Source organism: Falco rusticolus, chromosome 2 (genome assembly GCF_015220075.1).
Source record: "Falco rusticolus isolate bFalRus1 chromosome 2, bFalRus1.pri, whole genome shotgun sequence".
NCBI lineage: Eukaryota > Metazoa > Chordata > Aves > Falconiformes > Falconidae > Falco > Falco rusticolus.
In genome coordinates, this window is record NC_051188.1 from 23,014,814 (window position 1) to 23,027,866 (window position 13,053).

General features: G+C 43.3%; 1 protein-coding gene across 2 annotated transcripts in view; it reads right to left on the minus strand.

The window, feature by feature from the left end:
• Positions 1-13,053, minus strand: part of FLT1 (fms related receptor tyrosine kinase 1) — a 117,863-nt gene that overhangs the window by 40,545 nt on the left and 64,265 nt on the right. The window contains exons 13-14 of one of the 2 annotated variants that reach the window (XM_037376964.1): positions 3,360-3,650; positions 902-3,196 (exon numbers count right to left, since the gene is read on the minus strand). In XM_037376964.1, the coding sequence (XP_037232861.1) occupies positions 3,126-3,196; positions 3,360-3,650 (362 nt within the window). In that variant the 3' untranslated portion in view covers positions 902-3,125. Of the gene's footprint in view, positions 1-901; positions 3,197-3,359; positions 3,651-13,053 lie in introns of those variants that run through there. The other variant, XM_037376963.1, reaches the window with a different exon arrangement.

Here is a 13,053-nt window from a genome sequence, read left to right on the forward strand (position 1 = left end):
TGTTTACAGTGTAGCAGACAGTTCTCTCTTCCCAAACAGTAATGCTTGTGAGAGAGGCTGTAAAATAAATTCTTCATCACACACCTACATAATGACATGGTCAACAATATTTGCCTTGCAACCAAGAAGACTGCCCTCATCTCATTGATACCTTGCCTCGATTTTTGCACACTGTCTATGAACAGGAACCATCTGATGCATGTCCACATATGCACGCTGAGAGGAGCTCCACAGTTCACATTTATCGGCAGTCCCTGATGGACATCCCAGCCCAGATATCCAAAATGAAGGCGGACAAGGTGACACAACAAAGGCAAATCACACATTCTGTGAGTTATTTGTGATTAATTTTAATTTGTTTATAGCCATACACTAAAGATGGGGTTTCATATTAAGAAAAAACTTCACTTAAAACTTCTCACCATTCACATCCTTTCAATAATTTCTCTGCTGCAATCAGCTGATTTTCCAAGACTTGGTCAAAATGAAGATTATTCTCTTATGCAAACCAACCATTTTCTCCCATTCATTTCTGCAGTGAAGCCAAGGGGGGCAGATTCCAGTGCCCCGCTCCGCTCACCCCAAAGCCAAGGGTGCCCTGGCTGCCAGCACACACAGTGCGGGGCTCAGTGCCCAGGGCATCCCCTGGGCTCATCCCCAGCCCTTGCGCCTGCTTGCAAACGCTGCCTTGCCAGGCTAAACTCTGCTCTCAGCACCCTGGGGAACTTCATTGTAGGCAGAGTTTGGCCCAAGGGAGCGACAGGGGGGTCATAGAGGGGAGAAGGGTACGCTGGTGCCAGAGCACTCAGCCGACCCGGGGTGGTAAGGAGGGAAATTCTGCATTTCCAAAAGCAAACAATGGCAAACAAGGGGAAAACATTACAATTAGTTCATTTGGGGATTTACTTTCGCATTCCAACCATTTTTTGCCCTTTATTATGGTTATGTTGTCTGTTCACTTATCTTTATTGATCAGTACAAAAATATAAATACAAGCTCTTATTTTAACACTTAAAAAAAAAAAAAAGAAATATAATTCACACCTTTCTTCCTAAATAATATATTACACAACAGAAAGCAGAGAAACTCCTCAAAACAATGAGATTCTCCAGTCATCTGAGGACATCTTAAGTGACATCAGTAGTTTTTATCTGGCCCCCAAGAACTGCTTTCGTCAAATGTTTCCAGTGAGGTTTCTCTGTGCCTCCCAAACATGGGCAGCCACATTGGGATGTTACAACATCCTGGCACAGCATGGCCCTCCGAGCGCTGGTTGGGACCAGCCTGGTAGGACGCCAACCAACAGTGATACACATCATCGCAATTCACAACAATTTCACAAAGGAAAAGCCTAATCGCCACATCTCTCTTTTTTTTGACCCAAACTCACATTGCCTAGCAACTGGCTGCTACAAATCACGCTCTGGCTCCTGATGCCATGGAAAATTCATAATGTCCTGTCATCACCACCCACCTTGCCATCAAATGTCTTCTCACAAAACAGCCTTGTAAAAAAGGGGGATTCTGTATTGTAATTCTTCTGAAGACTTGCAAATGCTAAAGAGTGCACTTGCCCCATTTTTATGCAGTCACCAATGATTTCACTTGCTTTTTAGGCATGTTTTAGAAAAAAACAGAGTGCCAGATCCCTTTGCAAGAACACATTGTTTCTGGAAACCATCACACTAATAATGAACAAAAGAGCTACTGTATACAAGCAGGCTATAGGTGACATTTCAAGATATAAATGATTATTCTTTTCTTTACTCTGACAACTTCCAGGTTATCAATTGTTTTCTAAGCATTTTAGGCTCCATGAAACTGGCATTATGGGGAAATGCTATTGTTTACCCTTTCACACTTGACAAAAGCAATTCCCACGTGAAAGACAAGTTTAGCCGTGGGACACAGTCTCGATACCTAAAGGAGGAAATAGTCTGGTGAGTTCCCAAGCACAAGGAACTGTCATGTTGTCACCCTCTATTTTAAAAGCACAGCCACTTTGTTCCTTTGCTGCAGCTATTTTGGTCACTATGGTCTGTTTTGTTACGGCTTATGTAAATGCTATATAAATGATCAATCATAAATGTAACCAAAAATAATAAAAGCTATGCACTGTAAAAAAATAAAGTTATTAGATCTATTAAAAATAGCAACTTCTTCCTTATACAGAATTTATAATACACAGAAACATCTCACAGCAAAATCATGACGAAGGAAAAATAGGGGAAACATTCACAAGGAAGTGTAAGGTTGCCCTTAATTCTCCTTCAGGAGTTTGGCTGGTTCTTAATCCCCATAATAAATCCAATTGTCGTTTGCCCACCAAAAACAATCAATATTTTTAATGGTTTCAATTTTGAATTTGTATTTTTAAAAAGCATTAACTCACTGTGCTGGCTGCAACCTTGTCAGTCATATTAGTGTAATATTTCTCATTTCATAAAGTAATTACAACATTACAAATTCCTGAATCTTCAGGCCGGGAGCAATACTCACACTTTTATCAGTAGCTTTTTACATTAGTGCAGAACTGACTTTAAAAATTGACCAACACAGCAACTGGAAGTCTACCTGGATTTATTTGGACAAACACGGTTCACGTCTGTTTGTTTTAAAATCAACATTATTATAAATGATATGATAGGTCTGTGCATTATATCAACATTTTTATTTCTTCCCTGCATACTTCTTTTAGAAGACACTTTTTAAGATTAATGTACTTTAGTGTAGAAAATAATTTCAAATAAATAAGCATTAGAATTTGCTCAGCAGGTAATATTTATAAGTCCATCAAGATCAGATTAAAATAAAAAATATATAGTCCAGTCAATCTCAAACTGAATTGTGCTCATTCTGCACATTCAAGTTAATTTATTAAATGTCCGCTGTTGACTGAAAACACCAGTTTTTAAAGTTAATCAGTTTATTCAGCTTTGACACTTTTGATGAGGCCGATATCAAAGTGGAAGAAAAGACTGATCCAAAGTTTTCCTTATCGCTCAGTAGGAGACAGCAAGAGAAAAAATAACAACATGCAAAATGTAGCACAGGGGATCTTCCAAACCCCAGCTTCCACGTGCCTTGTCAAAGCAGAAAACACCCGTCTGAACTCAACTGGAAGCTCACGCGTTACGATTTTGTTTGCTATTCCTCCTATATCCAACCCATGGGGGAATGTGCACCACCTCAGGGCCTGAAAGGTAGCAACAGTAATAAAAAATCAAGATGATATGAGACACCTGTTACTGTTTAATGAGTCCTTTAATGTTTTACATTGCTTTGTGTTGTACAATCATTCCTTGTGCTTTTATATTTGAGGATCCGAGAGTAAACAGCCTTTTTGTTGCAGTGCTCACCTCTGATTGTAACGTCTTTCTTTTGAAGCACTTCTTTCCCCGTGTATATGTTCCTTGCTCGGCAGGCATAGGTGCCCGAGTGTGCCAGGGAAACATTCTTGATGGTCAGAGTGAGGGTGATGGAGTACTCCTTGTTGAGAGACCTTTTTGCTTTCGTTTGATTGTTGACCGTCCTCGGTAAAATCCAAGCAATGTCTTTGTACAGGAATTTGTTGGCCGAACAGGATAATACCAAATTCTCTCCTTCAATGGGCATTTTTTCCAAACTAATACGGAATCCACTCGGTACATCTGTCAAAAATGAAGAATGCTTTTTAGTTTATATGAAATGAATGAGCCAAAATTAACACGGCATATATTTTCCCTTTTATCAGGAAGCCTTTGAACTAATCAATGTCGTTGTCTTCCTGCTGAAGTCTCTAATCTTTCCTTTTATATGCTAGGCTCCAGCTATTCTTGTAATTTGTCTTGAAGCTATGAGACACTTGGGCTCAGACATCAGCTGGTGTAAACTGAAGTCGCTTTTGGAAGTAATGAGTTTGTATAAATGTTATGCCAAGTTAAGACAGACTGGGGCAAGGTACCAAAAGCAGAATTATTTAAAGATAGCACTGTGGGACTGTGAAAAAGGAGGAAAATTCTGATCTCGGCTCCAGCTCATGAACTGCATGAGAGAAAGCAAATCTCAAGAGGACAGCAGAAAAATACTGCAGCTTGTCATGCCTGGTTATATTATTTTCATGTTATTCATAAATAGTAAAGCAAATTATGTCTATTTCTTAAAAAGTGCTTAAAATACTGAAAAACTACTCTATCTGTGATTACATGCCTGAGGAACAGAGGTATTTACCCTCTACGTATTTTAAGTGTTTCAGCCACCCAAGAGGAAAGCAGAAACAATACCCTCTGGTCTGGGTGGCTGGCTGTGTGTGGGCAGCACCAGGATGAAAATCACTCTATTCAGGCTGCTTGGCATTCAGCATAGGTGGACGATATTTCCACCTGAGAGAAATCAAAGACCATTGCACTAAACATTCATTAAATGTAAATATGGCCTAAGTTTTCACAAGGATTTTTCATAGCAGATTGTTCAGGCAGGAATAATTTAGCCAACAATTGAAAAAGCCATGTTTGCAGCTCATTATAATGTTTCTGCTGCTTCCTCCAGCTGGGGAGAAGTGCAGATCCATGGCAGTGCTGACTGCCTCCTGGCGACCTCCACCTGAGGCGCATCCCTCCAGCAAGGAAGAGTTACAGCACTGACCCCAGTGAAAGTAGAAGCAAGTTCCTGAGGGAAAGCATTTCCAAGTTTTACTCCTAGAATGCAACCTCTCTTGGCTTATTTGTAGCCAATATTCTGATAAAGTCATTTCCTTCTTCGGTCAAGTGACATCGACTTCGGCCATTTTCAATTGTTCTTTCACTGCTCATTGCTACGGCACTTGGCTGTGAACTTGCCTCAAAATCGTAAGAATGGTTTCGTCTTTCATAAGGGAGAGTTATGCCTTCTCTTCTTGTCTCTTTGAGCATGAATAGCTCAACACCAACTTTCATTCCGTTCCATGCTTACCAGTGTCACTTTGGGTTTAATGTTGCATTAGCAGGGACACATAAACAGTAGATCTCCAGTGAATAATATCACACATATTTCAGTAACCTCACTCACTGATGGACCAATCCATCTGAAAGCTTCTCCCTAAATCCCCACAATGCAAACTGAGCTGCCTTGCCTCCCCAGGGGGATCATGAACATGACCCTTGTAACATCAATGTAACAGTAACACTGCTGCCTTTCAAAGTTCTGCCTATTGGAAGTCCGGCATCAGTTGCTCCCTTTAATTTCCTCTTTCCCACACTTAGCCTTGAATGTTAAACACAGGGTAAATGAGCTCCTGCAAGTCCTGGATTGAAATTTTCTCTGACTGTAGATGCCTTCCAGGGACAGGCCTAATTTCTGTTGATTGAGCTCATCATGCCCTTGCAGTGGGAGCAAGATATGTGCCTGTCATCAGCTGTAGTTCAGGCATGTAGTCCAAAGATCAGCCTAATGGAGGCAGCAACACTAACACATTAGATTGGATATTAAAGTGTGTTGACTTGTTCCTCTTACATTTCATTGGGATCCCTTTTTTTCCTTTCTCCAGTGAAAAAAATTATACGAAAAACTTTAAATTTCGTGAACTCATTTATGAGTTACTATCATCAGCATCCTTTTTGAGATGTAAGAACACATGGTGCCAGATTCTGGTCCCAGTTGAGAACGTGTTGACTGGAAGTGCTACTAAGATGAAACCTTCAGTGGGGTACAGCATATTTAGCTTAAGCCATCAGAAGGTAGACATCTACTTGAATACAGTTGTTTTGTGTATGGGACAAAGTTTACAGCCCATGGAGTAACACAGGTACCTCCAGAGGGCAATGCAACCCATCTCCTTAGGATGAGTCAAATTCCAGAGATCCTGATACCTCATGCTTAATTATGAAGAGATCCTACACGACCAGCTTAGGCTTAGATGCCTAACTTTAAGGCTCACGTTAGATGAAGTGAATCCTATGCTTGATTTTTTAAAAAGCATTGAAATTAGACACACTTAAAACCAATCAAGGGTCCAAAGTTTTGATTATGGATAAGTATTTGGATGAAAGAAATTGCTGCATCTTACAGTTCATCTCAAATTGTTCTGTTATGTGTTGGGAAAGCCAGGGTATGGGCCTGAAATACTGACAATTTTTGGCTTTTGCAGATGCTAGAACTCAGTAAAAGCTAAGGAGAGCCAAGCAAAACTCTTAAGATGAAACTGAAGATCCCCTGGGACTAAGGCAAATGAACTATTTTTAACGTAAAAGGATAGCGTGCCAACAGAATACTGTAGTTGCAACTATGTCCATGTTGTTAGGTCTGGAGCTCTCCCTAGGTGTGTCTTCTGAGAAGATTATTTTCTGAATAAATCCAGGGACAAAAGCAAAATGCACAGGATTCCAAAAGAATAATTTGTTTAAAGGCCACGAGCCCCCTAATATATGACACCTCTCACCAATTGTTACAGGCTCAGGCTGGCTAAATAACGTGGCTGGGAATAATGTAAAAGGGTTTTATTTACTTTAGTGATTTGAAGCTTCCTGTGGAAATAGCTCCCAGGTTTCCTGATGGAAGATTTTGTTTATCTTTGCCAAGCACCATCAGGAATCTCAAAATAAAATGCGCTTAGTGACATTGGGAAACCAGGGAGATAAGGCAGAGCTGTTCCTGTTTCACCCTCTGTAATTGCAAACACACCCACGGACCTGCTGTGTGCCAGCAAAACAGCCCAAAAATGTAGGGAAAGGGGCAGGCTAGAGGAAAGGGGGCTACCACAGTTAAATTTGGCATAGAGGTGTTGTTACAGAGACTGTTTCCATATCTGCGAGCAGGGGAGCTTCCAGAAATCACTTTTTTACATTGCTTTTATATATGGCTCACAGCTACTTTTGTACCCTGAAGAAAGATTTGCTTTTAGAAATAAGTCACTGTGACAACATCCCCAAAACGCCCTTCATCTGACAGAGGCCATAGCAAAGGAAAGCTACTCTAGAGCCCATGGACTTCAAGTCCACGTCCATGTCCTGCACCCTCAGGCACAGTGAATAAAATTATACCACTCTCAAACCTCCCAGAAAAACTTATGCAAGTTGCACTTCAAGCCCAGAAATAATGAGATTTATAATAACTTTAAAAAGGGCTTGTTCTTACTGGACCCTTTCTGCTATATCTTCTTGCACTTACTTCCTCACATCTACCTGTTCCCTGAGGGTGTGAAACATGCCACCGCCGAACTAGGGTAGCTGGGACAGGCTCTGCCTTCCCACCACCTTCCCAACAGTTTCTGCCTATAGAGAAGAGACTCCTCACACCACCACAGAGCTCCCTGGAGCATCTGCATTTTTGCATCCCCAGGAGAAGGCCTGAAGGAGATTACCTCCAAGGAAAGGGATTCTTCCTGTTCAGGACAGGCTTTGTCTCCATGTGCTCTTTGGAGTCCTTTCTGCCTTGTCCTTTACAAAGGGCAGCAACTCCTCTTCCTACAAGGGATCACCTTCTCCTGCTCAGACACTTCTCTTACTTCTAGATACTTATTTTGTGTGGCTCAGGTTGGCTTCAAACCAACTGACCCAACATAAGATAAACTAACCCAAGCTGTCATGCAAGACTTGAAGTATTTGTTTTGGACTTTGCAGTGTCCTGTTCACATCCATCAGCATTTAGGGTTCTTGTTCTTTTATTTCCTCAAAGTTTTGTTCAGCAAAGGCTGGATGTATTTGTTTCAGTGATGTGAAACACAGGCTGTTACCCAGCCACAGCAATTTGGTCTCAGTCCAATGGAGGAGTGTTATGATTACAGCACGTGAACTCAACTGATGCACTATGTGCACGAAGCAGAAGAATGAGCCTAACTTGGTTTTTGTAAGGACAAAACAGCAGTACTGTTTAAACTGCCTTCGATCAGTGCAACTGAGTGTCAGTGGATGATCAGGACTTTCCATGTCACACAATTGAAGTGCTCAGCTCCAGGAACTCAAAGGACAAATGCATTTCAACTTCACCACCCTATACAGAAAGTTTGCCACCGGTCAAGATATTAAGACTTTCCAAACCAAAATAAAGCTGCCACTCCTCTCTCTGAACACCAGCCAATACAAGAGTCTTCAAAGGAAACTCATAATACTCTGCATGTTCTCATGTAAGCTTTGGTATCAAGGAGAAGGATTTCCATCTATCCCTGGTCAAGATCTAAGAATATGAGATCTAAGTGAGGAAGCTTAACTCCTTCATGTCACTGCACTAAAATATCTGAAAATGTCATCAAACTTCTAAACGGACATTTGGATACAGCAAATGGGGCCCATCAAAATACAGCTTCATTTGGTTTCAGGATCTTCCATGCAGCATTTTGAAGACTGAGTAAGAGTTAGAGAAGGCCAAATTCAGCATCTCGCACATTAAAAGAGTAACAGCCTCAGTGAGTGACTCTCAGTGACTGCTCGAAGTTATATGTGAAGTCCCCACATAAAGATGAGAATATAGCACCACTGGCATGTTGATTTATGGAGAACTATGTGATGCTGTTTAGCTTTCTGTCCAAACAGAAACAATGTAAGATAACTGATTTGAGAGCAGGGACAGCAGTCCAAGGTGGCAAATGTTCTTGTCACATCCATTAATAGAACATAGAGATATTCTTCTTGTTTCTGTATTTTAACAAACAACTTGCCTATGTGTCACTTATCTGTTTATACTTCTCATGCTTGTTCCCAAATTTCTGTATTTATAGATAATTGGCACTTTCTAAATGTGGAAGTGTATTAAGATATGATAAGCTTTAACAGCTGTAGACACCCACGAGCAAGGTTGGCAAGGAGGAACTGTACCAGCAGCACGCAGTGGACATCGCAAAAAGAAACGATGAGTGCTCGTAGTAGGTGACTCTCTGTTGAGGGGCATTGAAGCATCCACCTGCTGACCTGACAGGGAGTCATGAGAGGTATGCTACTTTCCAGGAGCTAAGGTCCTAGCTATTGCCGGGAAAGTGCCACAACTTGTCAAGAGCACAGACTACTGTCCATTGCTACTCTTTCATGGGGACATGAATGACACCACAAGCCAGAACCTGGGCAGAATCAAGGGAGACTACAAAGCCCTGGGGGTGCACAGGAAAAGTACTGGCACCCAAGTTTCTTTTCTTCCCCTTAACCAGTTAGAGGAAAGGGTGCAGCCAAAAATAGATGTGTAACACAAATCAATTTTATTTGATGGGTTTTATGACTGATGCCATCATGATGGTTTTGATTTTTTATGACAATGGGACATTCTTCAATGATTATATCTTATTAAGGAGGGATGGGATCCACCTGTCTAGAAGAGGCAAGGGAATATTTGGCAGCAGGCTGGCCAGCTTGGTGAGGTGGGCTTTAAACTGAAAGACTCAGGAGGTGGGGTCCAAAATGGCGATGCTCACACCACTGCAGCCAACTGGGGAATAAGCCAAGCCAACCAGAGCAGTGAAAAATGTTCCTTAGTTGCCTCCCAAGATGAGAATCAAAGACCAGCCACCTCAAGCATACACATATGCATGCAGCCTGAGGAACAAAGAGGGGGAACTGGAGCTCCACAACCAGTCAGAAAATTATATCGTAGGAATAACTGAAATGTGGTGGGACAACTCATGACTGGAGGACTGCAATGGATGGCTATAGCATGTTTCATAATGACAAGCAGAAAAGAAGAATGAGGAGTTGTGCTCTGCATTAAGGAGAATCTTGCCTGTATAGAAGTGAAGTATGGTGATTGTGGAAGCCCTATCTAAAGTCTCTGGGTCAAGATCAGAGAGGTCTTGAAGGGAAACTTACATTAGGCATCTGCTACTGACCTTGTCGGGTCCTGCCCGTGGGTCACACCAGCCCCAGGCAGCGCTACAGGCTGGGGCAGGGGGCTGGGAACTGGGAAAGGGCCTGGGGGTGCTGGCTGACAGCCGGCTGGGCATGAGCCCCCAGTGTGCCCAGGTGGCCAAGGGGCCAGCAGCAATGTCCTGGCTGGTGTCAGAAACAGTGTGGCCAGCAGGGCCAGGGCAGTGACCGCCCCCTGTACCGGGCACTGGTGAGGCCGCACCTCGAACCCTGGGTTCAGTGTCGGGCCCCTCGCTGCAGGAGGGACGTCGAGGGGCTGGAGCGTGTCCAGGGAAGGGCAGCGGGGCTGGGGAAGGGGCTGGGGCACAAGTCTGATGAGGAGCAGCTGAGGGAGCTGGGGGTGTTCAGCCTGGAGAGGAGGAGGCTGAGGGGAGACCTTATCGCTCTCTGCAGCTGCCTGAAGGGAGGGGGTAGGCAGGTGGGCTCGGTCTCTTCTCCCAGGTAAAAAGTGACAGGATGAGAGGAAACGGGCTCAAGTTGCGCCCGGGGAGGTTTAAATAGTGTAGGGAAAAAAATGTCTTCACAGAAAGGGTGGTCAAGCATTGGAACAGGCTGCCCAGGGAGGTGGTAGAATCATCATCCCTGGAGGTGTTTAAAAAACATACAGTTGTGGTGCTTAGCGACATGGTTTAGTGATAGACTTGGCAGTGCTGGGTTAATGGTTGGACTTAATCTTACAGGTCTTTTCCAACTTAAAAGATTCCATGATTCTATGACCTCCAAACCAAGATGCTAAGGCCAACGAAGCAGATTTTGGGTCAGTTAAGCAAGCTTCAGGTCAACAGAACATGGTTCTTATGGGTGACTTCAGCTACCCAGGTATTTGCTGAAAGAACAATACAGCAGCTCACATGCCATCCATCAAGTTCCTGGAATGCACAGAGGGCTGCTCCCTCACACAAATGTTAGATGTGCCAACCAGGAATGAGGCACTGCTGGACTTGCTAACCACAAACGCACTTTGTAACATCTCAGTTAGTGACAGCCTCGGCTCCAGTGATCACAATATTGTGGAACTTGGGATCCTACTGAGCATGCTGAAGGTTAGTATTAAGACAAAAGTTTCAGATTTTAGAAGAGCAAATTTCACTCAGAGCTCAGTTGGGAGGGATTCTGTGGGAAGCTTCCGTGGAGGATAAAGAGCTAGTGAGTGCTGGGAGTTTTTCAAGAACTTTCTCCTGGAAGCACAAAACCAGTTCATCTTCGTTAAAGGTAAGGGAAGAAGGTGGACCAGGAGACTCCCTTGGCTTAACTGCAAGCTTCTGAGTCTGCTCAAAACTAAAAGAGAAGCATACTAGAGGTGGAGAAGTGGACAAATACCCATTGAGAACTACAAGGGCATAGCCAGGGTGTGCAAAGATGCAGTTAGAAAAGTGGTATCTCAGCTCAGATTAAAAATGGTCAGAGATGTCAGAAACTACAAGGGTTCTTCAGGTATGTAAACAACAAGCAGAAACAGAAGGAAAATATTGGCCTGCTGTTAAGCAGGAGAGGTGAATTAGTCACCAACAACGCTGAAAAGGCAGAGGTTCTCAACACTTTCTTCACCTCTGGCTCTACCAGCACTGTAGGGCCCCAGGCCTTGGCAGCAAAAATCCAGTTTGATGCAAACACAGACCCGTCAGTGAAGGAAGAGCTGGTATGTGAGCCATTACAGGAGCTTGACCACTATAGATTGATGGGCCCTGACAATATCCATCTGAGGGTGTTGAGACCTGGCTGACATCGTGGAGAGGCCACTCTCTATAATCTATGAGAAGTCATGGAGATCAGGGGACATCCCAGAAGACTGGAAGAAGGTTAATGTCACCCCAGCTACAAGAAAGGTTTAAAGGAGACTTTATGAAATTATAGGCCCATCAGTCTTTCTTCAATCCCTGGGCAAGTTATGGAACAAATCCTCCTGAGGACTATCACAAGTCAAAGGAAGCACATGATTGGGAAAAGCCAGCACAGATTCATCAAGGGCAAATCGTGCTTGACAAACCTCATCACCTTCTACAATAAAGTAACATGCCTACTTGATGTGGGGCAGGTAGTGGACATTGTCTACCTGGGTTTCTCCAAGGCTTTCGATGTGGTTTCCGACAGCCTCCTCCTAGAGAAACTGATGCATTACAGCCTAGACAAGTGGTCCAGGTGGTCGGTGGGGAACTGGCTGACAGGCCACACAGAGGGGGGTGGTAAATAGCTCCTTTTCACACTCACAACCTGCCATGAGTGGGGTCCTTCAGGGATCAATATTGGGCTCAACACCATGTCACATCTTCACAAGTGATCTGGATGATGGGATCAAGTGTACTCTGATGAAATTTGCTCACAATACCAGACTGGGTGGGGAAATGGACATTTTGGAAGGGAGAGCCACCCTGCAGGAAGACCTGGGTAGGTTGGAAGAGTGGCCTAACAAGAACCTTATGAAGTTCAACAAGGACAAGTGTAAGGTCTTGTATCTGGGAAAACATAATCCAGGACTGCAGCACAGGCTGGGCTCTACTTGGCTGGGGAGCAGCTCTGTGGAAAGGGACCTGGGGGTCCGGGTGGACAACAAGCTCAGTATGAGCGAACGATGTGCAGCTGTGGCAAAGAAAGCCAACTTGATGCCATCCCCGCTACACAAAAAAGGTGTGGACAGGCTGGAGAGGGTCCAGAGAAGGGCCACAAAGATGATCGAATGACTGGGAACCTGCCATATGAGGAAAGGCTGAGAGAACAGTGTTTGTTCAGCCTTGAGAGAGGAAGGTTTAGGGGACACCTTATCATCATGTTCCAGTATTTAAAGGGTGGATACAAAGAAGGTGGAGAATCCCTTTCTACAAGGAGTCACATAGAAAAGATGAGGGGTAATGGGTATAAGTTACTCTTGGAAAGATTCCAAATGGACACAAAAGGAACATTTTTCACAATGAAAACAATCAGCCATTGGAATAATTTCCCCAGGTGGATTCCCCAACACTGGACACCTTTAAGATTCAGCTGGACATGGTGCTGGGCCATGTTGTCTAGACTGTGCTTTTGCCAAGAAAGGTTGGACCAGATGATCCTTGAAGTCCCTTCCAACCTGGTGTTCTAGGATTCTATGATTCTATTACAGCTAGTCAGAATACTTAAAAAACCCACGTATTTTCATTCACAAAATGTGGAGGGGGGACATTTTTCAAAGAACTTTTCTTTTTTTTTTTTTAACCAAATGTAGTGAGTGTGTATCTATAATTTTTTGATATCTCTCAGTATAGTAACAGAATGAGTCTCA